This window comes from Rutidosis leptorrhynchoides, chromosome 1 (assembly GCF_046630445.1).
Source record: "Rutidosis leptorrhynchoides isolate AG116_Rl617_1_P2 chromosome 1, CSIRO_AGI_Rlap_v1, whole genome shotgun sequence".
Lineage (NCBI taxonomy): Eukaryota > Viridiplantae > Streptophyta > Magnoliopsida > Asterales > Asteraceae > Rutidosis > Rutidosis leptorrhynchoides.
Window position 1 is genome coordinate 85,701,914 of NC_092333.1, and position 26,932 is coordinate 85,728,845.

A 26,932-nucleotide genomic window follows, 5' to 3' on the forward strand; every position below is an offset into this window, starting at 1 on the left:
CATACAGACCACCCATCCCGTTTCCAAGAAAAGGAGTTGAGTATGAGCAAATGATAGGTAATAAAATTTCTGATACCTCTGGAAAGAAGAAGAAGAATAAGAAAATGCAAGAAACAAAAACCGTAGAAGTAAACCTGGTGAAGACAGTTCCACCAAAACTTCCACCAAGGTTGGGTGATCCAGGTGAATTTATTGTTCCTTGTCTACTTAGTGATTGTGTCATGTATGATGCACTAGCAGATTTAGGTGCGAGTGTGAGTGTTATGCCTCTTTCATTTTATAAGAGATTAGGAGTAGGTGAGTTAAGTCCAACGGAAATGAGTGTTCGACTCTTTGATCAAACCATTAAGCACCCAGTTAGAATTGCTGACGACCTACCCGTTCAAGTGGGTAATTTAACCTTTTTAGTCGAATTTATTGTCATTGACATAGAAGAGGACCCAAACATTCCTCTAATTTTAGGTCGACCATTCTTAGCATCTACCAGGGCGTTATTTGATGTAAGAGAGGGTAGAATGACACTTAGTAATAATGAAAAATCGATCACCTTTGTGAGTCGAAAGTCTAAATCTCCACCAACCAAAACCGTTGAACCAACAAAAATGATTGGTAAGAAGCATATTGTTTTACCAACTCCAACGGTAGTGCTTAACAATAATAAAACGCCTAAGTGTGAGGGAAATGAAGTAACACCTAATGATGACTTGATAACAAAGAACCCCATTGTTGATACGAAATTAAATGACTCCGTTATTAACAGTTCAATGAAGAAACTTATTAAACGGATTCTCGATGCTAGAACCAAGGGGAACTTTAAGTTATGTAACCGGTTAGTATCCAATCTATCGCCTAAAGAAAAGGCAAAACTAGTTGAATTTGTGGATATTACACAGGAATCCAACCAATGGCTTAAAGCAAAAGTCACAGATATGCAAGTTGATTATGGTCCAAGAGAAATTGACAATGAAGTTAACCACAATTTCGACACCACAGCTACCTAAGTGTGGGGAGATTCAAATGTTCTAAGAAATAATGATGTCTAGGGTTAGTTTTTCTGTTCTCGTGTAGTTCCGAGAATGGAATTCGATTGGTCTTTTCCACTAGCAGACACTAAAGAACTAGTTTTCTCCCCCCATTCTGAATTTTTGTTTTGTAGATTTTGTATGAAATTAATATGCTTTTTAAATTTAAGTTTTGTGTGAATTTAAAAACAAAATTTACTTTATTTCATTAAGTTTAAAAAATGATTTCTAAAATTCATCGTAAGTTGAAGACTAGGTCATGGAACCGAAATTGCTTTACCCGAGGGCGGGGCAAAAAAAAAAATTTTGTTATCATTATTTTTAATTTTATTGATCTAAAGTATACCAAAAAAATTAAAAAAAACCCAAAAATCTTTGATTTTAAAACAATCGCTTTAAAAACGACAAATTTTAAACTTTGTCGAGGGACGGACTAGGTAAACATACCGAAACTACCTAAAGTAAAAGGAAACAAAATTTTAAAAAATTATTCATTTAAATTGTTTTAATAAATAAAGGTTTATATATATATATATATATATATATATATATATATATATATATATATATATATATATATATCTATATGTTTGTAGTTTATCTTATGTACAAAACAGGGACATATATATATATATATATATATATATATATATATATATATATATATATATATATATATATATATATATATATATATATATATATATATATGTTTGTAGTTTATCTTATGTACAAAACAGGGTAAAACAGCGCATTTTCAAAGACTGGCATTAAGTTAAGCAAAAGCTACTAATTTTGACGACAAGACGCAAAATATCAAATGTGATATAAAATAATATGTTTGCAAACTCGGTATTTTTAATCACTTTTTTACACTAATCACCCTCATGAATTTATAATTATAGTCTGATTTCATGCAAATGAGGGCATTGCATGATATCAAGTGTGGGGAAGGGTTATAAATTCTCTCGGGTTTACACTTAGTTTAATTGCCAAATTTTGCGAAAATTTGAAAATTTTTTAACTAAATGAATTCAAAATCATGTTTATACATATTTATGAACGATAAAACTAGGTGTTAATGCCGAAATTATTGTTACCTCGGAGAGAACATAAATGAAGAAACAACCCAAAACGTTAGAATTCATTTAAAATGGAATAGAGGAGAATAAAAAGGCAAATAAAAGAATAAATAAAAGCTAAGTGTGAGAAGAATTTACCAATTTCTTTAAAACACATATCACATATTTGGTACAGATTATTGCAGGTACTTTTGCTTTGGACTAAACTAATCAGTTTTACCCGATTTACTGTAATATATTTGAAAGAAAGATGGATCTACACGATGAATCAATTCCATCACTAAAAGGAAGTAAAGTCTTCCAAAAAAAAACACGCGCTTCTTGATTTAGGTCAGGAAGTTGTCATCCAGACCAGCTGTAGGTTGACGGAAAATCTAGAAAAGTCATCTCTAAAATCAGCAGGAAATCCACGGACCTCAGAATCAAACAGGGTCGCCAAGTGGTCAGACTTATCCTAACCATGAGAGGATCTATCTCGTAAAATGGGGAGGGCGCCGTGCAAATTAGCTTGATAAAACTAATGAATCAGACCCCCAGAAAAGGATAATCTCCTTAAAAGATTAAAAATCAGCTTTTAAGCCTGATATTACTCAATCCTTGAGATTGACTTTAAAGATTGAGAATTACAAACTCATGGAATTCAATGATATCTAAACTCGAGCTTGAACGAGAAAATATTTTGATCAAATTAAAACCAATTTGTTTTCTGAAAAACTATTTTCAATGCATTCATTACCATTGAACGTAAAATCCTAAGAATTCACCAGAATTCATTAGGTCACCTGAACCAAATCGGGTGTCAACAGTAAGAACGGTGGTTGCATAGCATGGTCGAAGACAGGACCTTGTGCCAGACCGAAAAACTATAGGGTGATCTTTACTATTGCTCCTACAAAGGATAGTAATTGCAACCGACACGATATAGACCATAATCAAACGCATGTCACGGGACATTGCCTTAACAGTTGCTTATTCAACGCTTTTCTTTACAACCGGACGGTAGTTTGCCGAAAGGTAATATACGGAGCAAGTATACTGGACGTGTTGCTTTCCCAAGACAAGGTTAGCAAGTGGGTGACACAAAACCATAAGTTTTGAGCTAAAATTTTCAAATCTGAAACCCACCAAACCCACAAAAACAATTTGCAAACACCGGTGAAGGGTTATTCTGGAAAACTTATCTAGGGTAAAAGCTAGAATAAAATTTCAAAAGATCAAATGTTTTCATAAAGATCCAATTTCCTTAAAGGATCTAAATTTTTAATAGTCATGTGGGACTGTAAACCACATCGTTACTATCATTGTTTATACCGCCGTATCAAAATCACTGATGTATAAAGTGTGAGAATAAAAAAAGTGATTCGAGTGAAGTGTGATTTTATTTCAAGTTTTGTATTGCTTGAGGACAAGCAACGTTCAAGTGTGGGGATATTTGATAGTGCTCCAAATGAACATATATTTAGGCACAATATCCTTACAATATGTAAAGCTTTTAGTTACTATTGTTCTATTTTTATGTAATAATCGTTTAAATAAATAAGTGCGAAGACAAAAAAAGAAAATGACGATTTGAAGACGCAAACGACCAAAAATCTCAAAAGTACAAAGTACAATCCAAGTGGTTCAAATTATTGATAAGAAACGTCTCAAAAGTTACAAGAGTACAAGACGCAAAACGCAAAGTACAAGATATTAAATCGTACGAAAGGACGTTTGAAAATCCGGAACCGGGACCTGAGCCAACTATCAACGCGCGACGCAACGGAGCTAAAATTACAAATCAACTATGCACATGAATATAATATAATATATATATATATATAATTATATATATATATTATATATATTAAATAAATATGTCGACAAGCTTGGAGCCAAAAAGTATGTGACCAGGAAATGACGGCCATGCGATCGCATGGCCAGAAGGCACAAATCTCATGCGACCGCATGAGTTACTGTAGCAAGCCACATTCTATAAATTCAGCATTTTTCGGACGAATTTATCACATCTTTTTCTATTTTCTTTCTCTTATCTCCCAATTTATATTTATATTTATATCTTAATTATAATTTTAATTTAAATTAATAATAATTGGGTTATTGTAAGAAATGTTTTATGGGTTTTAAGTCGGAACTCTGTCCGGGTAATGCTACACGATAAATAATCACTGTAAGCTATGTTCTTCCTTTTTAAATTAATGTCTCGTAACTAAGTTATTATTATGCTTATTTGAGCTGAAGTAATCGTGATGTTAGACTAAATATTAAGACAGGGTTATTAGATTTTGTACCATAATTAAGGTTTGGACAAAAGACCGACACTTGTGGACATTGGACTATGAATATTAATAGATAAGGGGTATTGTCTAATTGAGCGACAACTCATTGGAACCTGTCGAACCTATCTTCAAATTAGTTAATCTAATAATTATTAAAATGATTATGTATGTTCTATTTAGTGACGTTTATACGACATCTTTTACGATCATTTAATTAATTATTCGGGTTGGGTAATTGATTATTCATTCTGATCAAGTGGGTAAATTAATATTCATATCTCATTAAAATAGGGGTGGACTACATACAAGGATAATTGGTGTAATTGTTAACAAAGTATTAAAACCTTGGATTACACGCAGTCGATAACTTGATATAATTATTAACAAAGTATTAAAACCTTGTTACAGTTCGAATCCCTAATTAGTTGGAATATTTGACTTCGGGAATAAGGTTAATTTGACGAGCATTTTATAATTATGACCGATGGACTATTATGGACAAAAACCTGATAGGTATCAAATAAACCAGGACAAAGGACAATTAACCCAGGTAACAATTAATTAAAATCAAAACGTTAAACATCATGATTACGAAAGTTTAAATAAGCATAATACTTTTAATTCATATTTCATCGTACCTTTATTTACTGTCATTTTAATTACTGCAATTTACTTTATCGCAATTTAAATTCTATCATTTATATTATCGTCATTTATTTTTACGCTTAAAATATAAAATCGACAAACCGGTCATTAAATGGTAAAAACCCCCTTTTATAATAATATTACTATATATACTTATATATATTTTATATAAATATAGTTGTTATAAATATAGCGTTAAACTCAGCTAGCTCTCTGTGGAATGAATCGGACTTACTAAAAAAATACACTACTCTACGATTAGGTACACTGCCTATAAGTGTTGTAGCAAGGTTTAGGTATATCCCATCTATATAAATAAATAAAACTTGTGTAAATTGTATCGTATTTCGTAGTAAAAATATAACTATTTCATATACACCGCTGCACACATCAACTTGATTATAAGGCTTTAACCCTGTGAATAGCTAAGTCGCTACGCGTCTTCCTTTTAACCTTCCTAAGCATACACTGATCAGGTGTGCAAGTTACAACAGAATAAGTACCCCGTACGTTGAGGCGAGGTTTGTCAAACCTAACGGTACCTTCCCTATAAGTCCAGCTTACATAAAGTAATTAATATAATCAAGCTAAGGGATTTTTGATCTGAACTCATATGTATATTCGTTTAAGTTACTCGTGCCTAATATGTAAAATATTTGAAATATAGTTTAAGAAACAGTTTCGAAAGCATCATGTATCTCATCCTAAAAATGTTAAAGAAAATGGGACTGTAGACTCACCTTAGCAAAGCACTGAAAAATCTCTTAGTAAAAACAGTACGGTAGTCGAACAATCACGACCGATAAATGCAACCTAGTCAAATAGGTCATCTTAAGTAAATATATAGGCCACACTATGTCAACTCATAGTGTACGCATAGTCTAGTGCTCACACTGACTCAATAAGTAAGTAAAAGTCAACAAGTCCAAGCATGTCAACAAAAGTCAACCAAAGTCAAACAAAAAGTCAACTCGGTCAATGTGGTCAACTAAAGTCAAACATCTCAGTAGGTCATGCAATCATGGTCAACATGTCAATCCTAAGTCAACTAACATGTTCTAGCTCATAGTTCATCGATTTACACGTACGCAGTTTATCACATGTCCTTGAAAATACGCACATCTTAGAAACAACGAGCACAATTCATAGCACATAAATCATGAAGACATGGAAAACTCCAAAATTGATTCCAAAAAGTCTAACTCAGCCCTCATACGATGTCTACAAGTTAGGTTTCAGAAAGGATCTAGTTAAGGTTTACCAAATATGTTTCAGCATGCGCAATAGTTTTAAAGCATTTCTCATTCAATATTGAAAATAGATTTTAATGAACGGCCAATTGGAGATGACTCTAAACACTCCAAAGTTTCAGTGATAAAATAACCAAAGACTTTCATGTAGCCAATTTGTACAGATTTGCATAACTCTACAGACCATTTAGATTTAGAAAACATTCAGACATGTCATTTGGTGGTGCATATAACTCATGGAAAATCACATTTTTAGAAGCTAGAATGCAAATGCGATATACTTAGGAACATATAAAAAATCATATTCCAGAAGTTCAAGGTCTCAATCAATTCCTAGTTCACATGAGATCATTTCTTGTGATTACAAAAACAGTTTCAGCTCACTAGAAAACACCAATCTTCGTTTTGACACACCGAGAGCATTAAAAAACCTTTTTATTCAATTCTTAAGTCCAAATTGCATGATTTTTTAACAAGGATTTCAATGGTTATCATTTCATTGGCCAATTCATAACACACAATTTCCAAAAAATTCGTATTACATGACAAAACCTAATCAAAACTTCAATCGATCATAACTTAAGCATACAATAACGAAATCATGCGAAATCAAGTCCAAATTTATTAATTTTTCGAGATCTATCCATCTAGATACAATAAAAGATCAGTACATAAACTAATTTGATCAGATTCATGACAATCAAATTCGTGATTCATAGCAACGACAACAATCGAGCAAATTAACGACTAACGACAACTCTAATCGCAATCAATTGAGCACTAGACATCATTACACTAAGTAATTGAACAAAAATAAGATCTATAAAGATTAGGGTTAATGAGATTTTACCACCAATCAAGAAATTACTTGTATCCACGCGTAGAGGAGAACGAGAGGAACACGATTATGTAAACGATTAAGCAAACGCACAAGCAATCGAAGGTGTTCTTTGAGGGATGAAGATGTTGACTTTTTTTGATGATAGGAGGCTGATAGAGTCGTTCAAGAGGAGGAGGAGAAAAAAAGAATGTGTTTGTTTGAATGAGAAGTCACAAGGAAATAATCCTAGTTCACTAGTTAATAACAAATTTACACATAACCCCCCTAGGAGGATTAGGTCCAGTTTTGGGAGCTTTTTATGGGCTTCCGGAACTTATTTTATTTATAAAAATGACACGAAAAGTTTGACGTTTAATCGGGCGTGTTTCGGTAAATTCTCAGTTCGCGGTTTTTAATTAAACATAAGTTGTGTAAACCCTAGGCACATAAATCCCTAGTCAAATAATAAAATTGAAGTATGAAAAAATTATAATCAATGAAAATAATTGTTGGAATTTTTCTAGCTAGTGCAACTCATTAAGTGTCGTTAACCGGAAACGAAAGCTGGAACGTTAACCGAGCGTTTTAGCGAATTCTACGCGTTTTAAGTTTATAAAACTTCTAATAAATTAAAAGTATCTTTAAAGCATAATAATTATATAAAATAATTATTAAAAGTGAATTATAAATCGTTTCGTTGTCTTAAAAACGTTTTTCCGGTTTTCACTAACCGTACGTTTTCTTGAGTTTTCTAAGTTTCTCGCATACTTCTAACCAAAGTATGAAATCAAGTAATATGTAGCACATATTAAAAATAGTATTTTCTAAGAAAAAAAGTTCTGACGTATAAATTCGTAGAATTTAACTAACGGTCATTAAGTATTTAACGGAAAAGTTAACGGAAAAAGTCGGGTTTTTACAACTTGTGATTCTTGAACGGCTGACAGATTTCGTACTGTTAATTGAGGTGAATCGTACAGTTGGGTTTCTGTGTTATTTTGGGAATTAGGGTTCTTGAAAGTGAATTTGGGGAAGAAGTCGTTCCAGGGTACTCACAACAACAACAACAACAACAACAACAACAATAACAAAACCCAATCCCACATGTGTGGGGTATGAGGGAGGTGAGGCGTAGACAATCCTTCCTCTACCCTAGAATAAAGAGAAGTCATTTCTTCTCCCGAGTGAAACACTCCAAGGATAGAGAAAGTCTTCTCTCTCTATGTTCGACGAATATAGAGATTGCTTTCAAGATGACATCCGGCCAAAAAAATAGTAATAATAATGAGTAAAATAAATAAAAAGTTTATATATATATATATATATATATATATATATATATATATATATATATATATATATATATATATATATATATATATATATATATATATATATATATATATATATATATATATATATATATATATATATTTATATATCTATATATTTATATACGAAATAAAAGGAAAAAGGAATGCCATGAAAATGGTAGAGTCAAATTTCCATGTGTTTTAATCATGCTTGGAGTTCACTTTAGACTCTAAGCGGTAGTCAAGTCGCGAATAAATCTACGCGCATTGTTCATTCACTTAATAGAGCTGTAAAAAAAGTCCTTTTAGAGTGCCGTGCGGAGCTCAAAACAACTCAAGAAAAGCTACACTAAAAGAGCAATAAACATAAATGACCACCACATACAAACAACCATAAACACCCCTAAACATACATATCTACATACATACATGGAGCAAACCTACATACATACCTACATACACACAAACACACATACATACGTACCAACATACCTACATACGCATACATACATACACCATACATACATACCTACATACCTACATACATACATACATACATACATACATACATATATACATACATAAAAACATACATACATACATACATACATACATACATACATACATACATACATTCAAACCTAAACATACCTTACATATGCATGCATGTACACATGCATACATACATGCATACATAAGCATAAATTATGCAAACATATATGCACACAAACAAACAAATATAAACATACATGCCTAGATACCTACATAGCTACGTACACATATATCCATACATACACGGGCAAACATATAAAACAATACATAAAACACTCTACCTGCATATACCTACATACATTGACATTCGTACACAGATCACTAAAATAGAAGGCACATACACACCTACCCACATACCTACTTAAACCTACTCGTCTAATCTAATTCTAGTCCTCCACGCATTCCTATCAGAAGTCATGTCCTCGGTCAATAAAAGCTCCTTTAAGTCGAGCTTTATTCTATCCTCTCACCTACGAGTAGGTCTACCCCTTCTCCTTACACCCTCAACCGTAAGTGCCTCTACCCTCCTAACAGGGGCAGTAAGAGGTCGCCTCTTCACATGTCCAAACCATCGAAGTCGTTCCTCTCTTAGCTTGTCGATGATGCTTCTAACATTCAGGTTCTCCCTAAATACACTATTTGGGATAATATTCAACATGATTTTGCCGCATGTCCACCTAAGCATCCTCATCTCTACCACCTCCATTCTTCTCTCTTGCGCCTCCATCATTGGCCAACACTCTGATCCATATAACATGACAGGTCCAATTGCCACCTTGAAGAATTTCCCTTTCAGCTTAAGGGGGATCTTCTTGTCGCATAAGACTCCAGTTGTCGCTTTCCACTTCAGCCACCCTACCTTAATATGGTGCGATACGTCTTCATCTATCATCCCCAATTTGTGGAGCACCGAACCTATGTATCTAAACGAAGTTTATGGATACAAGATTTGGTCTCCAATGCAGATGTTCACTCCATCGTCTAGTTCATCGTGGTTCCTACCGAAATCACATCTAAGGTATTCCGTTTTTTGTCTACTAATATGTAGCCCATTACTTTCTAAGGCCACTCTCCATTGCTCAAGTCTTCTATTAAGCTCATCCTTAGATTCGAAAACAAGCACAATATCATCGAAAAAAATCAAGCACCAAGGAATACACTCTTGTATTCCCCGAGAAAGCTCGTCAAGGATCAAAGCGAAAAGAAAAGGGCTAAGGGCCGATCCCTGATGCAGGACTACTTCTATTGGGAAAACTTCGGTATTTCCCACCGGCATTCGAGCGCGGGACTTTGCCCCTTCGTACATATCCCTAATGACCCTAATATACCTACTCAGGATACTTCTACCATTAAGTTTCTTCCAAATCAAGTTTCGTGGGACGCAATCGTAGGCCTTTTCCAAGTCTAAGAAAATCATCTCTAAGTTCTTTTGCTTTTCTCTATACTTCTCCATCAGGTTCCTAATAAGGTGAATTGCCTCTATCAATGAGCGCCCTGACATGAATCCAAATTGGTTCTCCGAAACATTTGTTTCGCGTCGAATTATAGTCTCAGTAACTCTCTCCCAAAGCTTCATAGTATGACTAAGTAGTTTTATTCCTCTATAATTACCGCAAATTTGAGCATCCCCCTTGTTCTTATAGATGGGAATAGTCTCGCTCAGTCTCCATTCCATAGGCATTTTAGCGCTTTGAAACGTCATGTTGAAAAGGCAAGTCAGCCACCTAACACCATCGTCGCCAAGGCACCGCCACACCTCAATGGGGATCTGGTCTGGTCCCACAGATTTATTTCTCCCCATCTTTCGTAGTGCAAATTGTACTTCCTCGTGGTTGATCCCCTCACAATCCATGTTGTTTTGGTATTGTTCTAAATCCGGGTCTTGCAGGCTTTCGAGACGCTCGGATCTTCCCCCAATGAAAAGAGAAGAGAAATACCCTTCCCATCTTTTCCTAATTTTGTCTTCCTTTACTAAAGTTTAACCAGCTTAATTTTTGATAAACTTGATGTTATCTAGGTCCCTACGCCTTCGCTCCCTAGCTTTTGCTATCCTATAGATATCATTTGCTCCCTCTTTGGATTCTACTTTTCTGTACAAATCTTCGTATGCCTTTTCTTTTGCACGGGCTACAACCTTCTTAGCTTCCCTTTTGGCTTCTTTATATCTCTCTTCAGCCCTAGTTCTATCAGTAGGAGTCCTCTCACGACAAGTGATGAGCTCCCCAAACCTAAGTTGCTTAAGTGCGACTTTGCTTTGAACCTCATCACTAAGCCACCATGATTCTCTATCGGACCTATGTCCTCTCGATGTTCCTACTGTCACACCTAAGGATTCCTTGGCAACCTCTCTAATGGTGGACGCTAGACAATTCCACATCTGATCCACGTCATCATGCGAAGCCATATCCACCTCGGCATCAACTCTTTCTATCACCGCAGTTTTAAAAGTCTCTGCCTTATCTCCGTTCAACTTCTTCCACATGATTTTAGGTTGGATGGGTGTCACTCTCTTGGTGACTCGTCTCTGGAGAACCAAGTCCATGACCAACAATATGTGTTGGGAGGAGCATGTCAATTCCGTCAAGACCTTACAATCTCCACAAGTCCTAAGATCCCCTTTGAGAATTAACAAATAGTCAATCTGGGTACTATGACCCCCGCTATGGAAATTTGATAACTGGGCATTCGTCTTCTTGAAAAACGAATTCGCAACAACCAAATCGTGAGTAATAACAAAATCGAGGATATAGAGCCCTTCCTCATTTCTTACTTCGTACCCAAAGCCCCCATGGACTCCCGCATATCCCGCAACATCCACTCCTATATGCCCATTAAGATCTCCACCAATAAGTAATCGATGGTCCAGAGGGCACATCCTCACAACCTCGTCTAATGATTCCCAGAAGTGTCTCTTTTCAGCTTCGCCAAGGCCCGCATGAGGTGCATAAGCGCTAATGACCGTGTAGGTCACCTCCTGGATTACTAACCTAACCGACATAATCCTATCGCTCCGCCTACCCACATCCACAACATTCTCGCAATAAGGTGGGCCTATAATGATTCCAACCCCATTTCTAGCTACTCTCGATCCTGAGAACCACAACTTGTAGTCCTTGATCTTAAGCGCCCCTCAGCCCTTCCATCTAGTCTCTCGGACACACAGAATGTCCACTTTACGTTTAATTAAGGTCTCAACTAGTTCATACCGTTTGCTGGTCAAAGTTCCCACATTCCAACTACCCACTCTAATCCTAACCGGCTTCGCTAACCTAATACCGCTTCTAGGCCCTAAAAAACCTACCCTCCCCTGAGCTAGAAGGACATGACCTCAAGTAACCATGAGAACGCCTATTGTCTATCTTGCCCTATGAAGCGAGATCGATAAATAAAAACAGTAGAAGAAAATAAATCGTTAAATTTCTTGTCTCCAGGGTACTCACGTGATTTAGAAAAAGAAAAAGAAAAAGGATAAGTTAGATACTCACATCCCTTGTATTTGTTTGGGCCGAAACTCATTTAAAATCCAGGCCCATATTCAGTTTATTCTTGATCTAATGTCCAATTTTAAATAAAAAGAAGAATAAGCCCAATTAACTGAAGGACTGTTGCTGCAAAGTTAACTTTCTTGCGAAAAGGACTAACGAAGTCAAGAAATTTAACGATTCTCGTTAAAATTTCTAGCGAAATTTTCAGAAGTTCGGTTTCTCGCAACAACGATTTCAAATGACGAATATATCTTCCGTTGTACCTCCGAAACCAGATTTTGTTGAACGATTCAACCATCGAGACAAGAGATGTTCTTGTTGTTATAACACTCCAACACCATGTGCACTGATCCTTTACGAGCAAGCTGAAGGTATTTCGTATGCCCGAGAGACATATTAAATTAACGTGACCACTATGTTATGATCCAAGTCGGGTCATACCCAATAACAAGCTTACCGACACCTTATTAGTATTTGATCTTAACGATTGAATCATTGATTAAATACGCGACACTTGAATTTTAAGGAAAATGTTTCTTAAATAATATTACTTGATATGTTTATATAAGTTATGGAATAACTTATATAACAAGGATTTAATTATTTATAGGTTAAATAATTTATTAAGTTATGTTACATTTTATAAAATTGGTTTTATAAAATATACATAACAAATAATATACAAGTTTATAAAATGTGTTTTATAAAATCATGTTTTATAAAAAGGAAAACTGATTTTATAAATTCAGTTTTTTTTATGAGTATATTATAACATGTTCAAATGGTAGTGGCATGGGGAGTTCAAGTGCATGCAAAAGATTCTTCATTGAAGGCCACATACTTTTCCAAGTCTCTATAAGCATGCTCCTTGACCAAATGCCTAAGTAACATACAAACATATCAAGTTGTATTGCAAAACAAAACTGCCTACTGCAGCTCATTCAGGCTGTGGCCTTTAAGGGTCAAAAAGGAAGTCATTTTCTTTTGGCAAGCTAGATTTTCAAGTGTCATTGATGTGTGAAATCTAGTATATAAATTATCTCTGGAAATATGCCTGGTTAAAGATTACTACACACTTACGGGCAGTGTACCCGATCGTGTAATAGTATAAAAATGGTAATTCCAAGTATCGTTCCAAGGACAGTATTAACGTGAGAATTAAGTTTGAAACTAATAAAAGTAAACTAAGTTAAACTATGAAAATTGAAATTACGAGATAGTTTGTTTTGCGTCTATTTAACGATTAGCCAAATCAAGATAGCTTTAAAAGTAAAAGACAATATTTTTGGATTTTTAAGTTTAGATAAAAGAAATACAGACTCAACGGAAAAATAAAGATATTTGAATTCAATGGATAAAAGGATGTTTGCCTAGATATCCTATTCGCAGTGTTGGATGATTTGTTATTAAGCACTAGTTCTATTAATCAATGCACGCAATTACAGAGTCGGTTTACCCAGAGTTCTCTTTTAGCAAACACGTCAAACTAGGATTAATTGGCTTAGGGTTCCCTTTTACCAAATACCATCTTTCGTTTGTGACTTAGTAACTAGCTAATTATAAGATTAAGATTCAATTGGTTACGCGTTCGCTCCACACAATTCACCCCTATTTTGTTCAATTACGTTACCCGGTTTACCCCCTTGGTCCAGTAAGCACCCAATCGGTTAAGACAAATCAATTGGAAATTAGATCACTAAATTGAAACAGGGTTCCCTTTGTTCAAACAAGATTCACTAATCAACCTAGTAACAATAATCAACACCCACAAGAATGGTTCTTAATCAAAACTCATAATTATCATGCATCAATTAATAAAACATCAAAGTATCATCCAAACACTTGCAAATATTCAATCTAGACAAACATTAAAAGCTTAGCCTACAATCATGGCTAAAACCAAAATAACAATCAAAGAAATAGAGAAATTCATTGTTGATAACAAAGAGATAAAACTAATCAATAATTGAATCCTGAAAGATAAACGAATCGAGACTAGTTCCCGGAATGATTGGTACCTTAGAATGACCTTGAAGATCTCCAAAAATCACCTAAGTTCGTCAAAAAGTGGCTGGAATTCATCTGGATACGATCGTGATTGATTAGGGTAAAATTCGGGCCTTTTATACTTGCCAAATAAACTGAACCGACAGAGTCTCCGCGCCGCGACCCTAATTGTCGCGCCGCGACATTGCTCATAAAATAATGCCCTTCTTATCTCAAGTTCTGATCTGGAAACAAGTGAATAGCCGCGCCGCGAGGCCCATTATCGCGCCGCGGAGATGTACTGGAATTGACTCCTTCGTTTATTTTTCTCTTTTTCAGCTTTAAAACTAACTTAAAACCAAACTTCCCAATAAATACTAAACGTTTTCCTCCTCGGTGCACCTTTAGAAACAAATAATTAACAAAGTGCCTCAAAAACTTCATAAATCACCACTTTCCAACAATTAGCTTTTCAAACTCGAACCTTCGCAATATTATCAATATAAACGCCAAATCGTATCCGAATGGACCAAAATGTAACCGATATCGCTAATGAAAATGTGTATAAAATACGCGATATCAAACCACCCCACACTAGAGTTTTGCTTGTCGTCAAGCAATAGAACTAAAAAATAGTCTTCTAACATGAATGTAGAACCAATGAACAAGAAACCAGACAAATAACTAGCGTGGGCACGATTTGGCATAAGTAACAACTATGGTTCCCACTTGCATTCCCCCGATGTAACTTCCCAAACCGCAATCAATATGAATCAATATAGTAACCAAAAATAATCTCGATAACGTACCATAATGATGAAGTAGAGAATTTCGAATCATAACAAAAATCTTCAATGGAACCGGGAATCAAGTGGGAACCTAGCACCAAGGAATAAGCAATCGAACACATGTGCCAAGAGAACGCACGGGCTACCCCGCAATTGGTCAAGCCAAGCCTCCCACAGTACCTAACATCGCGAGATGTCGGTAGAAAATAATGTGCTTAGGAGGATACACATTACGTCCGGATATCATCGATGGTTATGAGGTAACCGTCTAATCCGTTAAGTCAACCATAAAGATTGAGGTTCATCAGGCTTAAAAGCTGATATCTTACCTTTCCGGAGGTTATCCACTGGGAATCTGATCAATCACTGACATTTTGTGTATCATGGTGCACTTCCCATTTGGCTAGCAAATCTCCCTCATTGAGACAAGCTTTGACTACCAGTTTCCCTGTTTGATGTTGAGGCCTGGTAGATTTCCAGTCGATTTTAGCAATGACTTTTCAAGATTTTTCGTCACCCTACAACTGGTCTGGACTACAACTTCTGAAATGAATCAGCAAGTGTGTCGTTCGGGAGACTTGACTCCCTTTAGGATGGAATGGATACATCCTGTATGGTCATAAAAGGTGGTCGAGCGCATACATTGTCCTTGTTAGGAGAAACAATGAAGACCGCCATGTTGAGTTTTTGATCTAGCGTATGGCCCGGCTTCGACCACACGATCCAATCACCGTTCATACGGTTGACACCCGTTTTTGTACAAGTGACCTACGTATGAACTGAATGTTCATGTAGGATTTCACATTCAAAATAATGAACATGTTTTGAAAGTTCAAGACTTTCTCCTCTAACAGTACCTCATCGTGAAATGATGGGTAATGAAATGGCACGCTTAAGAGGTATACGAACCAAGTAGAACGGTCAGAAGACTTTACTTCCTTAATTGAGTGGATCTGAGTCACTCGGAAGTGTCAATCTGTTTCAATTGACACCGGTTTTGAAAAATCCCTAAAACCTTCGGGTTCCATAGCTTTTGGCTATGGGTTGTGTTGTCTAAGCAAACACAAGCACGTAGCTATTGCTCCTAAAAAGGACAGCACTGGTGAAGCTCAAGGCTCCTCTTCCCACAGTATCACATCATTTAGATTATGCAATAATAAAATGATATAGTTTCGGAAGTCTGCTATACCAAGTAACCAAAAGTTTTTTATCTGGCACGTGATTCGGTCACCATCACGCTATGCAATCACCGCTCTCTCACGGTTTACACCCGTTTTGGTACAGGTGACCTACTATTTAGTTCTGTGAACTAGTAGGATTTCATGTCCAATGGTAATGAACATGTGGAACAACTCTGGCTTCTTTAAACATCATGAAATATAAATACCAAGCCATACTTAAACAAGGGTTTTGGTCGAATTTTTAACTATTTTTCTATTTTTTTTTCTTTTTCACTAACTAATTTTTCATTTTTTTTTTTATTTTCCCTAAATTTTTCAAAATTTTTTTTTTACGACCAAAACTCCGTGAAATGTCAAGTCTTTTAGATATCAAAACCAAAATAATGATGATTCTATTAATAACCAACCCGAGAGATTTTACATCCCCCACCCCACACTTGAGATCAAGTAATGTCCACATTACTTGAGATCAAAAATGGATTAAAATCAAAAGGGTAAGAAAAATAAAACTTATCGAGCTTAACCACAAATCGTGGAATGACAGTGACAGATGGCGCTGAACTGACTGCCAGCATAAGAACATCGTCCATTCCCGATTCTCACACAAATATCATCACTCAAGTAGTTTTGCTGAACTTAATGCCAGACTTGAAAAACCGTTTCTCCAACACACCTAAGAAAAAGCAAAACACACCAAATACATAAATGGGAACAAGGTGGTACCACCCGGTACCGAAACGCCTTGCCCCTAATAAGGTCTCAAGTACATAATAAAATAATTCAAGTACAACCCAATCGAAAAGAAAATAGTCTAAAACAAATACAACAAGATCACGGGCTCGCAGGCCCTCTTCACTGAAATCCGCCATACGGCCAGCTGCCGTATGGGTACTGCTGCTGAAAACACTGTCGCGCGTTTTCCAACCTCTCCTGCTCATCGTAAATAGGGGCCTGAACTCGTGGCCGAACATCACTGCGGTAATATACCGGTGTCCCCGGCAGCGGCGCCAAAAACATGATGTGTGAAATCTAGTATATAAATTATCTCTGGAAATATGCCTGGTTAAAGATTACTACACACTTACGGGCAGTGTACCCGATCGTGTAATAGTATAAAAATGGTAATTCCAAGTATCGTTCCAAGGACAGTATTAACGTGAGAATTAAGTTTGAAACTAATAAAAGTAAACTAAGTTAAACTATGAAAATTGAAATTACGAGATAGTTTGTTTTGCGGCTATTTAACGATTAGCCAAATCAAGATAGCTTTAAAAGTAAAAGACAATATTTTTGGATTTTTAAGTTTAGATAAAAGAAATACAGACTCAACGGAAAAATAAAGATATTTGAATTCAATGGATAAAAGGATGTTCGCCTAGATATCCTATTCGCAGTGTTGGATGATTTGTTATTAAGCACTAGTTCTATTAATCAATGCACGCAATTACAGAGTCGGTTTACCCAGAGTTCTCTTTTAGCAAACACGTCAAACTAGGATTAATTGGCTTAGGGTTCCCTTTTACCAAATACCATCTTTCGTTTGTGACTTAGTAACTAGCTAATTATAAGATTAAGATTCAATTGGTTACGCGTTCGCTCCACACAATTCACCCCTATTTTGTTCAATTACGTTACTCAATTTACCCCCTTGGTCCAGTAAGCACCCAATCGGTTAAGACAAATCAATTGGAAATTAGATCACTAAATTGAAACAGGGTTCCCTTTGTTCAAACAAGATTCACTAATCAACCTAGTAACAATAATCAACACCCACAAGAATGGTTCTTAATCAAAACTCATAATTATCATGCATCAATTAATAAAACATCAAAGTATCATCCAAACACTTGCAAATATTCAATCTAGACAAACATTAAAAGCTTAGCCTACAATCATGGCTAAAACCAAAATAACAATCAAAGAAATAGAGAAATTCATTGTTGATAACAAAGAGATAAAACTAATCAATAATTGAATCCTGAAAGATAAACGAATCGAGACTTGTTCCCGAAATGATTGGTACCTTAGAATGACCTTGAAGATCTCCAAAAATCACCTAAGTTCGTCAAAAAGTGGCTGGAATTCGTCTGGATACGATCATGATTGATTAGGGTAAAATTCGGGCCTTTTATACTTGCCAAATAAACTGAACCGACAGAGTCTCTGTGCCGCGACCCTAATTGTCGCGCCGCGACATTGCTCATAAAATAATGCCCTTCTTATCTCAAGTTCTGATCTGGAAACAAGTGAATAGCCGCGCCGCGAGGCCCATTATCGCGCTGCGGAGATGTACTGGAATTGACTCCTTCGTTTATTTTTCTCTTTTTCAGCTTTAAAACTAACTTAAAACCAAACTTCCCAATAAATACTAAACGTTTTCCTCCTCGGTGCACCTTTAGAAACAAATAATTAACAAAGTGCCTCAAAAACTTCATAAATCACCACTTTCCAACAATTAGCTTTTCAAACTCGAACCTTCGCAATATTATCAATATAAACGCCAAATCGTATCCGAATGGACCAAAATGTAACCGATATCGCTAATGAAAATGTGTATAAAATACGCAATATCAGTCATTAAATCCTAACTAAAGGCTAGGGTGTTTGTGATAAGTTTGGGGTATTATCTCTTGAGGTTTCATAGTTTTGGAGCTTTCTTTCATCATCATCCTTTTGGCTTGCTGCTGTCCATAAATTTGGGTGTAAGAGCAAAGGTTTTTGAGCTTGTTCAAAGGTGATTAAGGGTCTCAATTCCTAACAAGTTTAAGGGTGGTGTTGGTGCACAATAGCTTGAGGTTCTATCATCTTCTAGTTCTTCAATATCACCCTCAATTGACTTGAGGAGGTACTACATCTTCTTTCCCTATATATATATATATATATATATATATATATATATATATATATATATATATATATATATATATATATATATATATATATATAAGCATTTATCCAAGACTTGATAGTATCATGGAATTTAACTTAAATGCTTTACATATAAACATGAACTTAACCTTATGCTTCCGCTTGTTTTAACAACATTAAATTGGTTTAATGATCGGGTTAATTATAAGAACATGTTGTTTTGTAACTTGTTAAATTCCATCAATGGTATCTAGAGCCGAGGTCTATGGATTATGCTTCTAATATGGTCTTTAAAACCCATCAACTTTGCATTCTACTAACATGCATGAAAGTAAAATGCAAAATTAATGGATTTGGGAAGGTTGATGTTTTGGGCCGAATTTTGGAAGGTTCCAAATGGGTTTGGAACTTGCCATTTGGTCATATTTGTTGTATGTTGTTGTTCACAATCAAGCCTTGACCTTGTGGTTGTATGCATGCGTGTTTGAATGATTATTAATAATTCATTTGGTATGTAATATTAATTCATTCATTTGGTTTGTAATATTATTATTTTGGTTATGTAATTTATTTTATATTTGGTATGTAAAATAGATTAAGTTGTATTTTCATTTTTTAGAAAAATGTATTAGGATATATTTTGTAAAATGATGAAGATAATGAAGACTTGAAGAACACGAGAAGAAGCATTTGGATGCAAGATTAAGTGGGAGATTTAAAATCTCCTACTTTGTGTTATAACCCTTACCGGTGGCATTTGTTTTCGGCTAAACAAATGTCTACCTAATTGGCTTGATTGTGAACATATTTGTTTTGCATGCATGGTTGTTTTTTTTTTTTTTTGTATGATTGTGGATTGTATGTTTGTATGCTACAAGTTAATCACACAAGTTAACAACAAGAAAAATGACAATTTAATTGGTTAAATTTGACATTAATAAACGACATGCAAAACGTCAATTTAAATGGTTAAATTAAAAATGGCTAAAAGGACATTAATAAACGGTTATTAAGAACATGATAAGGATCATATATATAAAATGGTTTATATCAAGTAATTGGCTAAAATTACAAGACTTGAAAATGGATTTCAAATAAACCATACACTAAATGCATGTTGGTGTATGGCATAAAAGTTTTCTTAAACTAGAATTAATGGAAACTTAAAATCCCTTCTATTAATAAGGCAAACAAGTTAAACGCCATCCTTTTGTGTGACACTTGAAAATATTAGGGAACTCATAATGGGATAAAGTTCACCTAACCGTTATGAGCAAACTAATACGATTAAGGTGAATTTCGCACACTGGTAGGATAAAGGTCACCTAACAACTTGTATGTTGAATTTACACGTTAGCACAAGTAGGACGACTTGATTTGGGAATCATGAACTTAGGGTCACCAAAGCATGAGGAACGAATAGGCGATTTATGGAATAAATATGCCGTGCAAAAGGATTGCATGATTCCATAACTTAGAAGTTGCAAAAGGATTGCAATTGTCATATAATGACTACCTAGCTAAATCAAATGACGGGATAAAGGTCACCTAACCGAAATTTGGTTTACCGTTGGATTCTAAAATTTAATAAATTTCAATTGGATTTAAAGGGTATTGATTGTTAAATTAAAATTGATACTGAAACAACTTTGTTAAATTTTGTAGATGGCCGCCAATAACAACAACATTCCAAATGCACCAATCAACTTTAACAACCTATCGTTGAGGTCAATCCTCGAAAAGAAAAACTCAACCATACGAACTTCATGGATTGGTTCCGCAATCTAAGAATTGTCCTCAAACTAGAGGATAGGGCGTATGTGTTGGAAGACCCCATTCCCGATCAACCAGACGAGGATGATATGGAAGGCATGGCTTATTGGGAGAAATATTGCACCGATTCGGTGCAAGTTTCTTGCCTCATGCTTGGGACTATGATACCCGAACTCCAAAAGGATTTTGAGCATCATAGTGCATATGACATGATCACACAGTTGAAGGAGATGTTCCTTCAACAAGCTCGTGTCGAGCGCTTTGAAACTGTTCGAGCACTTCATGCATGTCAGATGGACGACTCCCAATCCGTTTCATCTTATGTCCTTAAGATGAAAAGCCTAATTGATCGAGCGAACCGTCTAAACTGCAACGTGTCTAATGAATTAGCCACGGACCTTATCCTTAACTCCTTGTCAAAGAGGTTTGACACATTTGTAATGAATTACAATATGAATGGATGGGATAAGAGCATTGGCGAATTACACGCCATGCTTAAGACGGCCGAAGCGAACATGGGTAAAAGGGTTTCACCAATGTTTATGATCAATGAAGGCGGGTCCAAAGGCTATAACACTTCTAAGCCGAAGGCGGCTAAGAGGAAAGGACCCGCCCACCAAGGTAAGAGTAAGGGAAAGGGAAGTATGGTTACCCCAACCAACAAGAACAAAAAGCAAAAGGTTGCCGGTAAAGCTAACCCCAAGGAACATCCGTGTTTTAGTTGCGGTGAAATGGGTCACTGGAAACACAACTGCCCGGTCTACCTAAAGGAGTTGAAGGAAAAGAAGGATGCAGAGCAAACCTCAGGTAATGTATATATGGTATACATTGAGCTTAGTATTACTTCTTCTAATACATGGGTATTAGACACAGGATATGGAACTCACATTTGCAATTCTATGCAGGGGTTCAAAAGAAGTAAACAAGAAGCGGGAACATCAAGTCTCTACATGGAAAATGGAGCTAAGGAGCACGTAGTAGCTCAAGGAGACTTTATTCTAAAGCTTCCAAGTGGTTTGGAACTTATTTTGAAAAATGTTTTGTATGCACCCGATTTATCAAAAAACATTATTTCTGTATCCTGTTTGAAACAATGTGGTTTTAATCTTAATTTCATTAATGATGATATCCATGTTTCTTTTGATAGTGTGTTCTATTTCAAGGCTTCACCTATTAATGGTATTTATGAATTGGTTCATGATGACACATCATACAATAGGTCAATATACCATGCAAACACCAAGAAACTCAAAAGGGATTTGAGTGATTCCTACTTATGGCATTGTCGCCTTGGTCACATAAACAAGAATCGAATGCATACACTTCAAAAGAATGGACTTTTGAAATCAAATGAACTAGACTCGTTTGATGTATGTGAATCTTGTTTACAAGGCAAAATGACTAAAGCACCTTTCAAAGGGACCTATGAAAGGGCTAAAGACTTATTGGGATTAATACATTCGGATGTATGTGGACCCTTTAAGCCCATGACTAGGAAAGGTGAAAGATACTTCGTCACTTTCATTGATGACTTTAGTCGTTTCGGGTATGTCTACTTGTTAAGACATAAGGACGAAACTTTTGAAGCGTTCAAGGAATATCAAAACGAAGTACAAAATCAACTCAATAAGACAATCAAGGTACTTCGTACCGATAGAGGAGGTGAATACCTAAGCGATGCTTTCCAAGATCATCTTAGAAGTTGTGGGATTATCTCGCAACTTACTCCTCCTGGAACACCCCAACTTAATGGAGTTTCCGAAAGGAGGAACCGAACCCTAATGGATATGGTTCGATCTATGATGGCTAGAAGCTCGTTACCTCTATCATTTTGGGGTTATTGTCTATGCTCCGCGGCTCGTATTCTAAATATGGCCCCAACCAAGAAAGTGGGACGAACTCCTCATGAGATGTGGTTTGGAAAACCTCCATCTCTATCATACTTAAAGGTATGGGGATGTGAAGCTTATCCTAAGCGTTATGTCCCTAATAAGTTGAGTGCTCGATCCACGAAGTGTATCTTCATAGGATATCCCAAGGATGATATGGGATATTATTTCTATGATCCTTCCGAGCAGAATGTATTTGTTGCTCGGAAGGCTGAATTCCTTGAAACTAAGTTCCTAATGGAAGGTGATGGTGAAAGGAAGATAGATCTTGAAGAGGTTCAAGATCGAGTAGATGATATACAATTGGTTGACACTAGCACTCAACATAAAAATGTTGAGAGTGATCAAATGGATGATCAAAATACACAAGACGTTCGCAGATCTGGTAGAATTAGTAATCCTCCTGAGAGATATGGGTTTCTCATGGATGGTTGCTATGTGGTTGATTTGGATGAACCAACAAACTACCAAGATGCCTTATCAAGGATTGATAAGGATAAATGGCAGGAAGCCATGAACGCTGAGATGCAATCCATGTATGACAACCAAGTTTGGGAACTTGTTGAACAACCTACTGGCTCAAGGCTAGTTGATTGTAAATGGCTTTTCAAAATGAAAACCGACATACATGGAAACTTGGATACATATAAAGCTAGACTTGTAGCAAAAGGTTTCACTCAAACTCAAGGGGTTGACTATGATGAAACTTTTTCGCCTGTGGCAATGCTAAAGTCTATTAGGATATTACTCGCCATCGCTGCTCATTATGATTATGAAATATGGCAAATGGATGTTAAGACCGCTTTCCTAAATGGACATCTTGAGGAAGATGTCTATATGGTTCAGCCTGAAGGTTTTGTTGATCCGAAGTATCCTAAAAAGGTATGCAAGTTAAAGATGTCAATCTACGGATTGAAACAAGCATCTAGAATGTGGAATCATCGTTTTAATGAGGAGGCCAAGAAATTTGGCTTCATTAAAAATGGTGATGAAGCTTGTGTATACAAGAAGGCTAGTGGGAGCACTATCATGTTCCTTGTACTATATGTGGATGATATATTTTTATTTGGAAATGATATTCCGGCAATGGAAAGTGTTAAAACTTGGCTAAGTAAATGCTTCTCTATTAAGGATCTTGGAGAAGCACAATATGTTTTGGGGATTGGGATCTACAGGGATAGATCCAAGAAACTGATAGGTTTGAATCAAAGTGCATACATTGAAAAGATCTTGAAAAGGTTCAAGATGGAGAACTCTAAGAAAGGTTTGGTACCTATTCAAAGAGGAACGCTCCTTAGTTCATCTCAGTGCCCCACCACGAAAGATGAACAGGAGAGAATGAAGAAAGTCCCATATGCGTCTACCATTGAGTCAATCATGTATGCAATGATATGCACTAGACCGGATGTGTCATGCGCTCTTAGCCTGATAAGTAGATACCAGAATAACCCAGGAAACAGTCATTGGATTGCTGTCAAAAGTATATTGAAATACCTTAGGAGGACTAAGGATATGTTTCTGATATATGGGTCTGGTGAGGAGGAACTCACTGTAAAAGGTTACGTGGATGCGAGTTTCCAAACTGATCGAGATGATTCTCGATCACAATCCGGTTATGTCTTCACGTTAAATGGAGGTGCAGTCTCTTGGAAGAGTTCAAAACAGGATATTGTTGCATTATCCACTACAGAGTCGGAGTACATTGCCGCCTCATTGGCAGCTCAGGAAGCTGCATGGATGAAGAAATTCATCGATGACTTAGGTGTAGTCCCTTCCATTCAGGACCCTCTTGAGATCTTTTGTGACAACGAGGGTGTGATTGCTCAAATCAAGGAACCTCGTGCTCACCAAAAGACCCGTCACATTGAGCGAAGATTCAACTACATAAGGGATGAAGTTGAAAAGGGAAAGATATGTATTCGCAAAGTTCACACAGATCTTAATATAGCGGATCCACTCACGAAGCTCTTACATGGTGCAAAACATCAAGGACATGTTAGTGCATTAGGGCTTCGATATTCTAGTGATTGGTTGTGATCTGTTTTAAGTATTGTAACGGAACGAAATTGTTCAAACTCATTAATATAATTATGGCATTAATTTATTTTGAGTTATGTCCCTATTTTGCATATTTTATCCATGAATAAGTAATTATTCTAAATTCCGTAGTCGATCACATTTGTGGGAACAAGTGTGAGGTTTAGACTATTATGAACTTGGATTGGTATACATTCACGGGATGAATGTGGGGCAAGGTTGCAACCAAGGTTCATAGATATTTGTGGGATACAAATATTGGAAGACCCGCCCTCAAGATTTACAAAATGGAGCCTTTGTGGTTGATCACATGTAATCTTGAGTAAAGACGAATATCATTGTATCCTCTGACCTGAGATACATATTGGGTTCGAATATTTACCAAGTATCATGCCTTGATTCTTTCCTTCACTATTCTGAAATATGGTAGTTCACAAGGAAGAGCTCAGGCATAATGCAAGGTACATATTTAGGACGTATGTAGTCAAGATGGAATTTGTCCCTCTTATTCATTGAGAGTCAGATGCCTAAGGCCTGATAAAGTTAAATCTAAAAGAGAGTGATCATTCTGTGTCTCTTGGGTTTAACATGACATCTAGGACGAAAGGAGATAATGAAAAGATTCACCTATTCATATTTGAGATGGGAACTCGAAGGGGATGATGTTATTGAATGGCACAAAGTCATAACATATTGGGGGTGATGGACGGTCGTTAGGTGGTATCCATCACTTGCATTAATTTCTCATGTTTCTCATGAAAGTGGGAGATTGAATGTATTTTGTATGCCCAAGAGACATATTAAATTAACGTGGCCACTATGTTATGATCCAAGTCGGGTCATACCCAATAACAAGCTTACCGACACCTTATTAGTATTTAATCTTAACGATTGAATCATTGATTAAATACGCGACACTTGAATTTTAAGGAAAATGTTTCTTAAATAATATTACTTGATATGTTTATATAAGTTATGGAATAACTTATATAACAAGGATTTAATTATTTATAGGTTAAATAATTTATTAAGTTATGTTACATTTTATAAAATATACATAACAAATAATATACAAGTTTATAAAATGTGTTTTATAAAATCATGTTTTATAAAAAGGAAAACTGATTTTATAAATTCAGTTTTTTTTTTATGAGTATATTATAACATGTTCAAATGGTAGTGGCATGGGGAGTTCAAGTGCATGCAAAAGATTCTTCATTGAAGGCCACATACTTTTCCAAGTCTCTATAAGCATGTTCCTTGACCAAATGCCTAAGTAACATACAAACATATCAAGTTGTATTGCAAAAAAAACTGCCTACTGCAGCTCATTCAGGCTGTGGCCTTTAAGGGTCAAAAAGGAAGTCATTTTCTTTTGGCAAGCTAGATTTTCAAGTGTCATTAAATCCTAACTAAAGGCTAGGGTGTTGGTGATAAGTTTGGGGTATTATCTCTTGAGGTTTCATAGTTTTGGAGCTTTCTTTCATCATCATCCTTTTCACTTGCTGCTATCCATAAATTTGGGTGTAAGAGCAAAGGTTTTTGAGCTTGTTCAAAGGTGATTAAGGGTCTCAATTCCTAACAAGTTTAAGGGTGGTGTTGGTGCACAATAGTTTGAGGTTCTATCATCTTCTAGTTCTTCAATATCACCCTCAATTGACTTGAGGAGGTACTACATCTTCTTCCCCTATATATATATATATATATATATATATATATATATATATATATATATATATATATATATATATATATATATATATATATATATATATATATATATATATATATATATATATATATATATATATATAAGCATTTATCCAAGACTTGATATTATCATGGAATTTAACTTAAATGCTTTACATATAAACATGAACTTAACCTTATGCTTCCGCTTGGTTTAACTACATTAAATTGGTTTAATGATCGGGTTAATTATAAGAACATGTTGTTTTGTAA

At 35.6% G+C, this 26,932-nt stretch overlaps 1 protein-coding gene across 1 annotated transcript; it reads right to left on the reverse strand.

The window, feature by feature from the left end:
* Nucleotides 1-10,950: 10,950 nt before the first annotated feature.
* LOC139886399 (uncharacterized) lies at nucleotides 10,951-11,961 on the reverse strand. The gene has a single exon (XM_071870214.1). It carries the CDS (start codon nucleotides 11,959-11,961, stop codon nucleotides 10,951-10,953), a length of 1,011 nt encoding a protein of 336 aa, XP_071726315.1.
* Between the last annotated feature and the right edge of the window lie 14,971 nt (nucleotides 11,962-26,932).